Source organism: Caretta caretta, chromosome 7, assembly GCF_965140235.1.
Source record: "Caretta caretta isolate rCarCar2 chromosome 7, rCarCar1.hap1, whole genome shotgun sequence".
NCBI classification, from domain to species: Eukaryota; Metazoa; Chordata; order Testudines; family Cheloniidae; genus Caretta; species Caretta caretta.
Window position 1 is genome coordinate 113,731,376 of NC_134212.1, and position 13,413 is coordinate 113,744,788.

General features: G+C 42.7%; 1 protein-coding gene across 7 annotated transcripts in view; it reads left to right on the forward strand.

Moving 5' to 3' along the window:
* The first annotated feature begins 5,662 nt into the window (after positions 1-5,662).
* Positions 5,663-13,413, forward strand: part of ABLIM1 (actin binding LIM protein 1) — a 312,371-nt gene continuing 304,620 nt past the window's right edge. For 2 of the 7 annotated variants that reach the window (XM_048857010.2, XM_048857016.2), the window contains exon 1: positions 5,669-5,948. Coding sequence is in view for 1 of the 7 variants with exons in the window: in XM_048857016.2 (XP_048712973.2) it covers positions 5,936-5,948 (13 nt within the window). In the remaining 6 variants the exon portion in view is untranslated. Of the gene's footprint in view, positions 5,949-13,413 lie in introns of all 7 variants that reach the window. The other 5 variants (XM_048857014.2, XM_048857012.2, XM_048857017.2 and 2 more) reach the window with 5 other exon arrangements.

Here is a 13,413-nt window from a genome sequence, read left to right on the forward strand (position 1 = left end):
GGGCATTTGCTTTTTGGTGCTGATGGTTCTATTGCTATCACTGCAGATAATCATAGTATCATGAGAAGGTGGTAAAGAAATAGATGAGTTTTTCTAACAGTGAACAAGGAACACTTTTACAATGTGGGAAAACAGTATACAGCCACCCTGCCTCTCTTTCAGTGTTTCATTGTAGGTCTTCTTCCTAGATGCTTCCCCAGGCCTCTCCTACCTGGCTTCTTGCTACTGTTTTAAAAAAGTACACATATCCTCATACATGATGCTTCTGTATACAGTCCTGGATTCTTGAGTCCATTAGCCCACTCTACCTCATGACAATGGAGGTACAATAAAATACAGCTTTATTTTGTATCATTCTTTCTCCATAAAACTATATATCCCAAGGATTATTTACAGTGTTAAATAATACTCTAAAGATATATGAGAATGTTTCTGAAAAAATTGAAAAGAATTGATAAAACTTCGTTTGAGGTAGAAATCATGAAAAGATTACCAATATTAGAAATTTGACTTTTGTCTAAGTTTTCTTTGTTGCACAATCAAGAAAGCCTTATTATTTTACTTTTTAAATTTCCTTGAAAATGCATATACTGGTTATATTTGAAGAAAGTAAGTTGTAATTAAGCAAATTGATGAACTATTGTTGCTGTAAATAATTTTGGGCTCCAGTTTGCTCTCATTGATATAAATGGAGATTTTTTTCCCCATTGACTTCAGTGGGAGCAGGGTCTGATCCAAAGCCTTTTGAAGTCAATGGAAGTCTATGTACTTATGTGAACATGCTGCCCTGTATTGGCTGGTTGCAGAACAAACACAAGGATCTTATAGCTGATAGCTTGGAGAGCTCTCTTCTTATTGTTCAAATGATAGAGGCATGTTTATTGCAGATGTAGAACCAAGATCCTTTCCCAGATCTGCAGATATGTATCCTGCTATGGAAAAGTTAAGGTGACCTGCAAAAAAAACCAAATTGGACTTGTGCCCTTCTTTGCTTTGTTATAATGTTTAAAGTCCTGAAAGCATTTTGTAAAAAGAACATAAAACAAAAAACTTGGTTGTTTTAGGCATTGCCAGTCCTACTTTTTATTTGTGAATGAAGCAGGGATTCTCATGTAATCTTTTGATTTCTGCAGCTGGGCCTTTAAGAAAAACACTTAGTATTGCAAGATTCACTGTTATGAGAGTTGGCAACACCTGTTTTTCTGCTTAGATTTTACATTAATATTTCAGGTCTGACTCCTCTGGAACACTCTAGTGATGAGAGAGCTAATGAAATTATGACATCATAACAGACTGAAAAATTGTGTGAAATTTCTAACATTTCTTAGTGCCCCTGTATCAGCCCAGTGAAATCATTGCATAAAATTCAAAACATAATAAGACATTTCAGACTGCCCCCGGTCAACCTCACAGTTGCATTTTGATGCATGCACAATGATCAGGTACAGTATCACACTGATAAGTTCATTATAAATGCAGATAAATAGGTGTCACTTTGACATTGGTTCATGCAACAAAACGTTTTCAAGGGCAGGAAATGTTTAAGGAATTACCGTTATCTGAAAACGGGGCGCTGTGCGTGGAGCTGACAGGCCGGGATCTCAGCGCCAGGCAGCGGGGCTCCTAGCAGTGAGCTCCATGTACAGCCCACAGCCTGGGCTCTCAGCTCCAGGCAGCGAGGCTCCAGCTATGAGCTGCGTGCAGAGCCCACAGCCTGGGCTTTCAGCGCTGGGCAGTGAGGCTCCAGCTGTCAGCACTGCGGGGCTAACAGCTGGAACACTCCCCACTGCCTTGGAGGTTCTGTTTCAAAAGGGGGACACTACTAGCCATGAAATTGACATTCTTGTCAGTGTCAGGGCTCCGGCTGTCAGCCTGGCTGACAACCAACAGGCAATGCAAGTAACGCAGTGTCTATACACATATTCCGTTGCCCAAAATATGTCAACCTAAGCCTTACGCCTCTCGCCGAGGTGGATTTATTAGGTCAGCATAGCAGAAGAGTTACAGTGGCGGGAGAAACACCGTAGTGTGTACATTTAAATAGTTAGGTTGATGTAAGCTGTCTTATGTCAACCTAATTCTGCAGTATAGACCAAGCCTTAGAAAACTGTATTTTCATTTACCTACATAAAATAACAAAATGAAAGTCGTAAATAAATAAATAACTCCCAACAACCCTTGGAAATTCCAAAAATAAAAAATGGTTTAAAAAAAACAGTTAAGGTTGCTAAGTGCCAACAATATACATTGAGGAGAAGAAGGATGACCCAGTTGTTAGGGCTCTGTACTGGGGACACCCAGGTGCAGTTCCCTGCTCTGACAGAGACTTCCTGTATGACCTAAGACAAATCACTTATGGACTTATTTTCAGTGTCTAGGTGCATGAATCTCATCTTCAATGAGATTTAGGTGCCTAATCTGTTTAGGCACTTTTGAAAATCCTAACAGGCACCTAAGTGCATCTTTAGGGGCCTCAATAAATTTGAAAATCTGGCCTTTAGTCTCTCTGTGCCTAAATTTCTCATTTGTAAAATAGGAATAACAGCACTTTTCCAGCTCACGGGGGTTTTGAGGAGAAATACAGCAAAGATTGTGAGTTTGCTCACAAAAAAAGCCAAATGCTCAAAAGCAAGGGAATGAATAGTTAAGATGATAAATCGTACGCTGCCCATATAGTAAATATAAATACATTGGGCCTCAGCTGTGTAAGTCGGTGTAAGTCGGTGTTGCTCCATTGATTTCAGTGCTATGTTAATTTACACCAGCTGAAATTTGACCCGTTCTTATTAAATACAAACAGCAACTTTCGCTCAAAATAAGTACTGTTCTTTTATTTCCAATCTCAAATATAAACAAAACACTATTTTGAACTCTGAAACATAATGAAAAAGAAATAAAAATGATGTACGGGCACATTAATGACACACTGACCAGCTTCAAATACAAGTCCGCACAATACAGAATTTTACCATGGATCAACAATGGTATGCCCTTTTCCTGTTATGCCACATACCCAGCATTATTCTCAAGAAACAACAATGATAAGTACATCACCCCCACCACCATCAGTTCATAAATATATATAAAAAATAACCTGAGCTGGTACAATGTGTTTGCACAGAATTCTAACGTGTTTTTCTGTCAGTCTCCGTGTTGCACCTACTTACCTTAGATAGAAAGTTTACATAAAATTAATGTGGAATTAACTGTGTGTGTGCCATTCTAACAAATCTTTTAAGTTACAAATGCTTCGCCCCTCTGTACCTCCCTCTCCCCCCGTTAATTACAAGGCAGCAGAAAGACAGGAAATTCTACATAAAAAACTAAGGTCTGCCTTTTGCTGATACTGCTCTCTAATGCTACCTTTTTAGCATCACATGGTGGAACCCGTGATAACATTGGTTAGAAACCCATCCAGAAAAGTGCACAGGAAATGTCTTGAATATTAAAAATGCAAAATTATGTCATCACATCACACTGGTTTAGGAAAATCTTGTCTGTTGCAGTGCAAGAAGGGAAAGTAGAGTTGCTTGCAAATGAGAATGTTTAATGATTGCACACACAAAAGCGGGGATGGGGAACTGGTTTTGAAGCAGACGTTAATGCATGATCACACACCACTGTGCTTTAATGTAGCAATAGATCAGCATCCAGGGCTGGTGCCTTGGGGATGAGGATGGAGGAATGCAAACCGGCTATTTATTCCACTCTTGCTACAGGATTCAGTGGCATTTGCAGTTGCAGGAAACAGGATGACAGAGTGAATACAATTGAACTGAATTGTACAACACATTGGGGGTGACGGATGGAGGGCAGAGTTGGACATTTCTAAAAGCCACTGTTGCACAAATGTCAGCATGCACACATCAGCTGTTGGAGTACTATACAGGCACACACACTGCTTCTGTTGTGCACACACATAACATGCTTTTTGATGTACACATGTACACATGCACATATTCTTTCTGAGGACCATGCATGCACATATGCACATCCCTTCAGCATAACAAACTATTAGCATAAATGTATTGCAAAAGAGTAAAAGAGATAGTACTCTCAATTGTGTTGGAGGCGGGTAAGATCTGCCTTGGAAGAATGGGACTTCACACTGTGTTTGGGGTTTGGTCCCTGTGTCCATTTCTGATCCAGAAGGTTGATACATACCATGATGTAGTCTCTGCCATCTCTCTCCTTTCTCTCAGATTTCACTGAGATTTTCCTCTTTGCTTTTCTATGAAAAGTCTTTTATGATCCCTGGTAGTCTGAGGATGTATCTTTCTCACCTTCTCTTGTAATTTGGATATTGGAGCAGTATGTGTATCTCTCTCAATCTCTCCTATCACATTGATCGCATGTTGGCTCCTTGCTGCATTTGGATTGTGCGTTGTGTCTCCGGGTTTCCATCTCTAGTTTATTGTCACTCATTGTGTATATGGTAAGAGTCTGCCTGAACTGTTTTCATTTCACAGCACAGAGGTAGCCTACTAGTGTGATAATTCGGAGCAAGGATCTGTACCATCTAGATTGTTGTTTTTGATTTGTTGCCACAGACTGATATGTAGGTGATTTGGGTGCTGAGCCTGGTTTTTTGGTTTGGGGAAGGGCTAGCTGGCTCCATTGGATGGAAAGTTAGAATTGTTGAGGTTAGTAGTGATGATATCTAAAATTAGATTTCTTTTCTGTTGGATTTAAGTTGTGATACCCTAGTGCTTTGCAGTGGAAGGAGAGTTTGCTGCTTTGGTTGAAATGACACCAGAAGTCCAGTGTTCTTTATGTATGCTAATTTGGGAGGGAAATTGATCCAGTTCTGTGTTGCAGCCAATGTTGCTATATTTCCTGTGTTTATGTATTATATATCATGTATTATATATATCATGTATTATATATCATGTATTATATATATATATCATGTATTATATAATAATGTATTATATTATTATATATAATATAATATATATTATAATATTATAATATAATATATATTATAATAATGTATTATATAATTATATAATCATGTATTATATATCATGTATTATATATCATGTTTTTTTTGTTTTGTTTGTTTTTTCTAGGCTCACCTGCAGGGGATTTATATAGAGCAATGTTTATGTTGCACATGCCTCTTGTTGTGTGCGCACCCTCTGCTGTTGTGACTTCTGGCATACGCTCTGATCCCATCGACTGCCTGCATACACAGAAATCCCTTGTCACACATACATGCTTCTGCTGCACAGGTGTGTGTGCACACACACTTCTGCAGATTCCTTCTGCTGCACGAGCAGAAACAGACCCAGATCTCTTCTCTTGCACACACTGACACACACACACACTCGCACATATAGATCCCGTTACTGCCTGGGCACACAGAAACGTGCAGTGCCCTTCTCTTGCCGGCCCTACACACACTCGTGCAGATCCCTTCTGCTGCAGGGGCACACACACGTATCCCCCTCCCTTCTCTTGCACACCCAGAGCGCGCACACACACACACGTGCTCTATTCTGCAATCAGAGCCCCTCACTGCCTCCCCCAGCTCGGCGCTTGGCCCAGGCAGCAGGTGCATTGCGGGGAGCGGCTTCCCGGAGATCCCTTGGCGGGTGGATGTATTGATCTGCTGCCGGGCGTCGCGGCCCGGCCTGCAGCGCTGGGTGGGGGGAAGGGAAGGAGGGAGGGAGGCAGCCTAGACCCGCCCAGCCCCGGCCGCTCACTGTCTGCATTGGCTGCGGCTGCTGGTGTTATTGTCCATGGAGCGCCCTGCTCCGCTCTGCTGCTCCGGGGCACGCGGCAGACAGGTACCAGCCGGCTCCTCTCCATCCCCGGCACATGGGTGGCCGTCCCGCAGGACCACGGCACCTGCTCATCTCCCGTCTCCCCCACCCCTCCCTTAACCACCGAGACTCGCTGCCTTCCCCCGCCTGCTCACGCTGCCTGAGCCATGTCTGCGAGAGGTGAGTCTCCGCCAGGCTGCATATCGCCCCCCCCAGCCGGGGCTCGGGCGAGGGAAATGGACGGAGCTGTGTTTGGGGTGCGGAGCGGTGGTTGGCGTTTTCTTTGCCCCCCCCCTCCACCCCCCGAGGAAATGCAAGCCCGAGCCCGTTGCCATGTACCGTGCAGCAGCCCCCTGCCAGAAACTTGGCTGCAGATTTGCTCTGGGAGATGCTGCTGATTATATAGGGCTTTGCTTGACCTTGGTGGTTTGTGTTTCTTTGCACTGCTGCTGTACATGAGTGCCCTGCTCACCCCATTCAGCCAGTGTGGGGTGGGGGTGGGGGGGTCCTCGTCGCAGGCTGTTGAACTGTCTCTAGAGACTGTTAAAGGTGAGGTGAGGAGAAATTTTTTTTGTCTTCTCCCTGCCTGGTACCATTTTGCAGCTCTGTGATGCAAATATTCCAGAGCTCGATGCAGCAAGATTTAAAGCTGCAGAGCAGCCTTTAAAAATAGACAGAGATATACACCTGTAGGACTGTATTCGTGAGACCTTGTTAGCCCTGATTTGTGTTTTTTTTTAACAATTTAAAAGCTAGAAGCATAAAATAATAGGACTAGAAGGAAAGTGTGCAGGGAGGAGCAATTGTTAAATGTTTCCTTTTTAAAGATGAATATATTTTTCAGGAGAAAAGGAAGATGATGCTGAGTGTGGTTTTATAGTCAATCAGAACTCAGTGGTTACTATTATTAATGACATATTAACAGCTCAGCCATTGCCTGACTACTGAACAGTGATACTGAGCATGGGTTGCCCTGTGCAATTTTTAATGACAATAACGCTTTTTATAGAAATGTGCAGGAGCTCTAAAAGGAGCATTTTAAAGTTTTAGACCAAATTTGCATGATTTCTAATGGCAGAAGGCTTAAATTTGAGGCTCTTCCTTGTCTGTGTGTAAAGTCTGACTCCACATTTCTTTTGCAATGAGCAACTCTACCCTGATTAAATGCAGAACGTTGCTGCTTCCAATTTGAAAGTTGATGCAGGCATGGCTATCTGGAGTTTGGTGCTTTGATTTTGTTTGGTTAAAATTAGTGCCCACTGAAGAATGGGGGGAATGAAAGCAGAAAGTTAAGGATCTGAATCACATCACAAGAAACAAAATATATTAATGATCTTCTCTTTCACCTGGGGAAAAAAAGAAAATCTTAATAATAGATAAGTAAAATGTTAGTTTAAAAATGCATCCCAAATAGCTCATTACATTAAAAAAAAACAATTTGCGAAACCATGAAGATGTGGTTAACAAACGAAGAAACTTCATGATTATTGTGATGCATCTCATGTGCCTGTCCCCAGCTTTCTCCTAGATCTTTGTTTTTTGTCATCTTTCATGGTGTTATGTACACAGGAGCCTCTAATCTGAAGCTACTTTGCAAGGAGTGTATTGACTTTAATAAAAAGAAAAGGAGTACTTGTGGCACCTTAGAGACTAACCAATTTATTTGAGCATAAGCTTTCGTGAGCTACAGCTCACTTCATCGGATGCATACTGTGGAAAGTGTAGAAGATCTTTTTATACACATAAAGCATGAAAAAATACCTCCTCCCACACCACTCTCCTGCTGGTAATAGCTTATCTAAAGTGATCACTCTCCTTACATAATGACAGGTTTCAGAGTAACAGCCGTGTTAGTCTGTATTCGCAAAAAGAAAAGGAGTACTTGTGGCACCTTAGAGACTAACCAATTTATTTGAGCATGAGCTTTCGTGAGCTACAGCTCACTTCATCAGATGAAGTGAGCTGTAGCTCACGAAAGCTCATGCTCAGATAAATTGGTTAGTCTCTAAGGTGCCACAAGTACTCCTTTTCTTTCTCCTTACAATGTGTATGATAATCAAGTTGGGCCATTTCCAGCACAAATCCAGGTTTTCTCACCCCCCCCCCCCACAAACCCACTCTCCTGCTGGTAATAGCTTATCTAAAGTGACCACTCTCCTTACAATGTGTATGATAATCAAGGTGGGCCATTTCTAAAATTGACTTTAATGGATCTCTGTGCAGTTGTAAGGACCCACATGAAACAGCTTAGAGGATCGGGGCCAGAGGTTGTAAACTCTTTTTGGCAGGGACCATGTCTCTTATATGGCTGTAAAGAGAAGGGCACAGCATGCCATCTTTGATATAAATATAAATGGTACTGGCTAAAAATAATCACCGTGTATGGTGAAACCCTTAGTTCAGGAAGTATGAAAACATGTAGCCCCTTGAAGTGCCCATTTTTAATGGTCTCTAATTCTAATGGATTCCAGTTTCTGTGGTGAAGTTATGTTGGGAGTTTGAAAAAATATTCTCATTGGGGAAAATTCGGGTCTCAAAGTCCTGAAAACATGGATGCGGGCGGGAGGGGCAGTAGGATTTCAGAATTGCGTGAAGGAAGTTTGCAACACCAGCTCTGTGGTGGCTCCATGAGCACTAACATGTGGAGGGTTGGGGAAGATGATTACAACTGAGTAGATCCACTGGCCATTTCCCCCTCTGCCATCCTGCGTACCCTGTGGAAAGAGGCATAACATAACATGGACACTACAGTAGCCTTGATGCTGCCTAAGACTGCTGGTAAGAAAAGACTTTGACACCGCGGAAGGGGGAGATACGCCTAGTGACTTGGCTGGGGGGCTAGCTGATAAAGAGGGAGCACACTGAGTTCAGAGAGAGAGAGAGTGGCAACAGAGCGTGCAGCAAGTAGCTGAAGTAAGCCTCAGACCTGGAAAGAGCTGATTTCCCAGAGCAGCAGGGAGAAGGTGCCACCTGTGGAGAGTGGACCCCGTGATATGCAGCATGATATAAGGAGGCAATGTGATGCTGGTGGTGCTGGCTTTCAGAGGAGAAGCTAAACTGTGGTGGTGACCACATGAGGCCATTGAAGATCCTGCAGCACTCTCTGTAATCTGTTAATGGTACTGTTTTGGCCAAATGCCACATTGGGTGTTGTATTAATGTAGATAGACTATATGGACTGAAGGTGTTAACAAGACCCAGTCACTGTCCAACTTTGAACAAGGTTTGGGGTTTGGTATACAGAGACCTCAGCCTGCTTAGTACCCTGGCAAACACACCATTAAAAATCACTCTAACCTTTTATTAAAGATACAGAAAAGAAGGAAAAACAGGTAAAGCATTTGAAATGTAAAATAAGGCTTTTATTTTAACACTATCCCTAGTTTCCTTTCCCTTTCACTGGAGAGAGTTTTTAGAAGGAAAAAACCCCTTGTTTGATAGTCTCTTTGATGGTATCAAAGATGTAATAAGTGTCCTCTTTTGGAAAAGAGAAGAAGTTAGTAGAGATGGGCTGGAACTGTTGTTGTTAAAGTCTGATCCCGTTTCATCCCATGTAGTGTTTGGGATTCAGCTGGAGCCAGCAGAGATGGCAGTGTCATCTGGGTCCCTCTCTCTGGCCCTTATCTGGTCAGGACATCTCTCAGGATCAGCATGTGAGGTGTGAGGTCCCAGGAGATGGTGGGAATGGCAGCCATGCTGGTGCAGCTTGCCTCAATAGCCAGTTTTTCTCCTCAAAGTCTCTTCCTTTCACAAAGGGAATTGTGGATGAAATAGCCCATCCCCTCATTATTTTGCCCACCAGGGCTAGTTTCCAACATACCAACATTTGTTTTACTGATTTCTGGTTCCACACTTCGCTGGTTTACTCAGCATGATCTTACCACATTCCTAGAATTATATCAATAATCCTTTTTGTTTGCACTAATTCAGTTTTTCTGTCTTCCTTTTATTCCTTTTCCCATCAGGTTATAGGTTATTGTAACATCGTATGAACTTTCAGGTTCGATTTACAATTGAGCTCACAATTAGTGTAAATTTGTATGCCCAGTTATTGCAACAGTAACTAGGGTGAAAATTTCCAAAAATTTGGGCACGCACAAATAGCCATTTGGGAAGCCACCAAGTGGCGCAAGTGGGAGCTGAACACATTGGGGATTTTCTGATCTACTGTTCAGTTGTGCCCACGTGGACTGAGAGCTCTGTAGCTGGAATAGCATGATGGCATGGGATTTGCAGGTGTGCTATGGGTATGTAAACAGTATTTTCAGAAGAGCTATGGGGCCATCAAGGGTCCTGATGCAATACCCATTGGCGTCAATGGGAGCTCTTCCGTTGACTTCAGTGGCCATTGGTTCAGGCCACTAAAGGTGCTCAAAAGTTGCTATTGTAAGAGGTACTGATGAAATTCCTGATGAAAGTGATTCCTGATTTCCTGATGAAAGTGATCACGCATCAGCCTCTAATTGGTAGCTCTGCCATTTTGTGTACTCTGATAACAGGCAATACACAGAGTAAACTCCCCCCTCCCTCCCTCTCTCCAACACACAACAAGACAGGATTCACTGTAGGTTTTTAGAAGAGCCAAGATGGAGGAATTGGATAGGATGGAGCCCATAGAGGTAGAAAATGTAGTTATTCCATGAATAGCATAGCTATATGTGATGTAAAGCGGGAGTTCATGGCTGCAGTGGCTGGATACCCAGCATAAATCCACGACTCCTGCATCTTGTCATCTTCCACAGCAGTTACCTGATATTCAGCCTGAGTTCTCAGTCTCTTTGTTATGTTGGCAGAGAGGGTTTGTGAGCACTTGCCCAGCAGCTCATTCTTGAGGAAGATAATTGCAGATTCTGGGGCTGTGTAAATGAGCTTCCCCTTGCTCCTCTCCTCTGTTCTGACATATCCCCCGTCACCCACACCTACCCGTGTCCCTTCCCCAAATCCTCTGCAGAGCATCCAAAGGAGGCCCTTTGAAAATTCCTCTGCACATTTCTAGCTACCTAAAATTACCTCTTCAGTTTCAGGACCTGTTCCAAATCCCATTGGAGTCAATGGAAGGACTCCCACTGATTTCAAAGAGTATTGAATCAGGCTGTCAGCTGGAAAAGATATTAACTTCTTATCCTAAACTCTTATGTAGTGTTGCTGCGCACGGTTCAATAGCTGCTGTGTTTGGCCCCATACGTGATTGCCTTTCAGCTGTGAAGTTATCCCTGTATACTCTTTTCCCATCTCACAAGTGCACTGCGGGGGTTAATTGTTGGCAAAGAGCTTGAACATCACTGGATGAAAGACTTTATATTACTGCAAAGTATCATCTTATGCCTTCCTTGTGCATATTATCTCAAATTGCTTGAAGCATGTCAAAAACACTTCTTCTCCTGGAGGTCTGAATCCATGGAAAGTTTAAGTTTTACAAATAGACTGGGTTTTTTGGTGGTGGATTTAGTTATGCTAGAGGAAAAAGGTGTGACAGATGTACAGGTCTGTCTATCTGTTTGCTTTCCCATGGTCAAATAATGCAGATATTTTACCAATCTTTCAAAAAGGATTCCAAGAGGGTCAGCGTGAGCCATTTTCAGCCCCAAAGGTAGCTTGTTCAGAAAGAGGAATACACCTAAAACCACACTTTGATCATTAGCTATGTCTCCTTAATGAGCGTAGCATCACAACAAAAGTAACTAGTTGTTGATAGAACCTGAGAAGTGGTATAGAAGCATTTTCTACATATAACATCAACTGGTTGTACTATGTCATGAGAGTGGATGTTACACAGAATACAATTATGATGGCTAGCTTGGTATTCCATAATCCATGAGTGAAGTAATGGAATTGCTTAGTTTGAAATAACAAGCAATGGACCGTAATATAAAGTGTATTTACATATTTGATTTAATGACATGCCGATAGAGCACTTTCCCCTTGTATTATTTTTAACTTGGCTCTCAGAGCTAGAGAATTCCTAGCTTCTAGTCCTGTGCTGAGACCACTAGTCTACACTCGTATAAGCTGATAATTGAATTTCCCCCTTAGGATGAAGTAAGGAATAACTTACTCTGCTGTTTCTCCCAAGTATCATTTCTTATTTTATATATTCATGCTGCACATCACTTGCTTCTTCTTTCCAGTACATGTGGATTTCTGCTGAGGTAAACACTGAAGATCTTTTGGTGAGAAATGGAAAAATGAAAGTGCTGGCTCCTATTTATGATAAAAACTAATTTTATCCTTATTTTCTCAAGCTTTAAGACTAGCTCTATCAGCTGCAAACAAGTGTGTGTGTGTGTGTATACACACACACACACTTCTGCTGACATCACTTTGATTGATGTACATGTTGACCCGCACAAACCTAGTTGCTGGGCTTTCCACATACTCTTTTCTTCTCAGTTTGTCCTTGTGTCAACAGTATTGCGTATGCCTAGTATTGAATCAGCCGTCCAGCAGGCGGTAATGTGGTCTTCCACACCCAAGGCTTCCAATCTAGACTGCAATGTCTTTCTGTCTGTCAGAGGTATTTTTCTCTTCAGCCTAATCACAGCCATCTCTGATAGACATTGCTCTTGAAGTAATGCATGGCTTAACTATTGATTGACTGTCCTTTACATGGAATCCAGAGGCTGGGAAACTCTGTGTGTGGTGGTGGGAAAAGAATACAATTCAAGAACGATGGAATGTATGAAATATACTCACAAATCCAATGCTTAAAGTGGAGGGTGAAAAAAATTGGAGGGTCTGTTCTAAGCTGGGAGCAGCATCTTTGTAAGACATTGTTGAAAGTGCATCCCTCAGTGACCCAGCTTGTTTTTAAATTTTATTTTTGCTGAGTCTGTGATCTCTTGCAGCCCCCTACCTTGCAACACACATTCTTTAAGCACTTCCCAAATTAAAATAATTTCTAATAAATGATCTGCTCTCTATAAGAGGAATGGCAATCAAATTCTGAAGCTGGGGGTTGCTGATGTTACCCACGTTGTGCTACGAAGCTGATAGAGAAACAAAGCGGAACTGTTCAAGACCGGTTGAGAGATAGGGTCGAGTGTCTCATTTCAAATTCCCTCCATTTTCCCACCCCCTGCTCCCCAGTTTACAGCCTCCCATTCTCAAGGTATCCCTCATACCCACCATCCTCTGGTGAAGAGGAATAGTCTGGACTTGTCAGAGCCCCACTTCTGTTAATCAGTTGAGGCCATTGGAGGGGTTGCTGTTGAGTCATACAACGCACTCCTTCCTCTCTGGCTTCCAATATCTGATAATACAATCTCCATAGCACCCTCAGCCTCTGCAAGCCGAGGCAGTGAGAGCATCCACCTAAAACCTGCACCTGAGTCTCCCAAAGTGCTAATGCTAAGCCATCTGTTTAAATAAATAATAATAGTTTATGCCTTCCCCTTGTGTAGGACAGACAGGAGCATGGAAGGTGCAAGCTACTTTCCTTCAGTCCCCTCCCTTGTTCTCCCAAGGCAGGGGTGGCCATCCATGGTTGCAGTTCCTGCCGTTCCTTGCTAGCCCCTGGCTGTTGCCCATGCCTCTCAGACTTCCCACATAAGGCAGGAGGAGATGGGGTCCTCCTCTTCCTTTCTTCCTCTCCATGATGCAAGCTGCACCCTCCTTCGGGGTGGCGTGGCCTGCCCTGCCCTGTGCT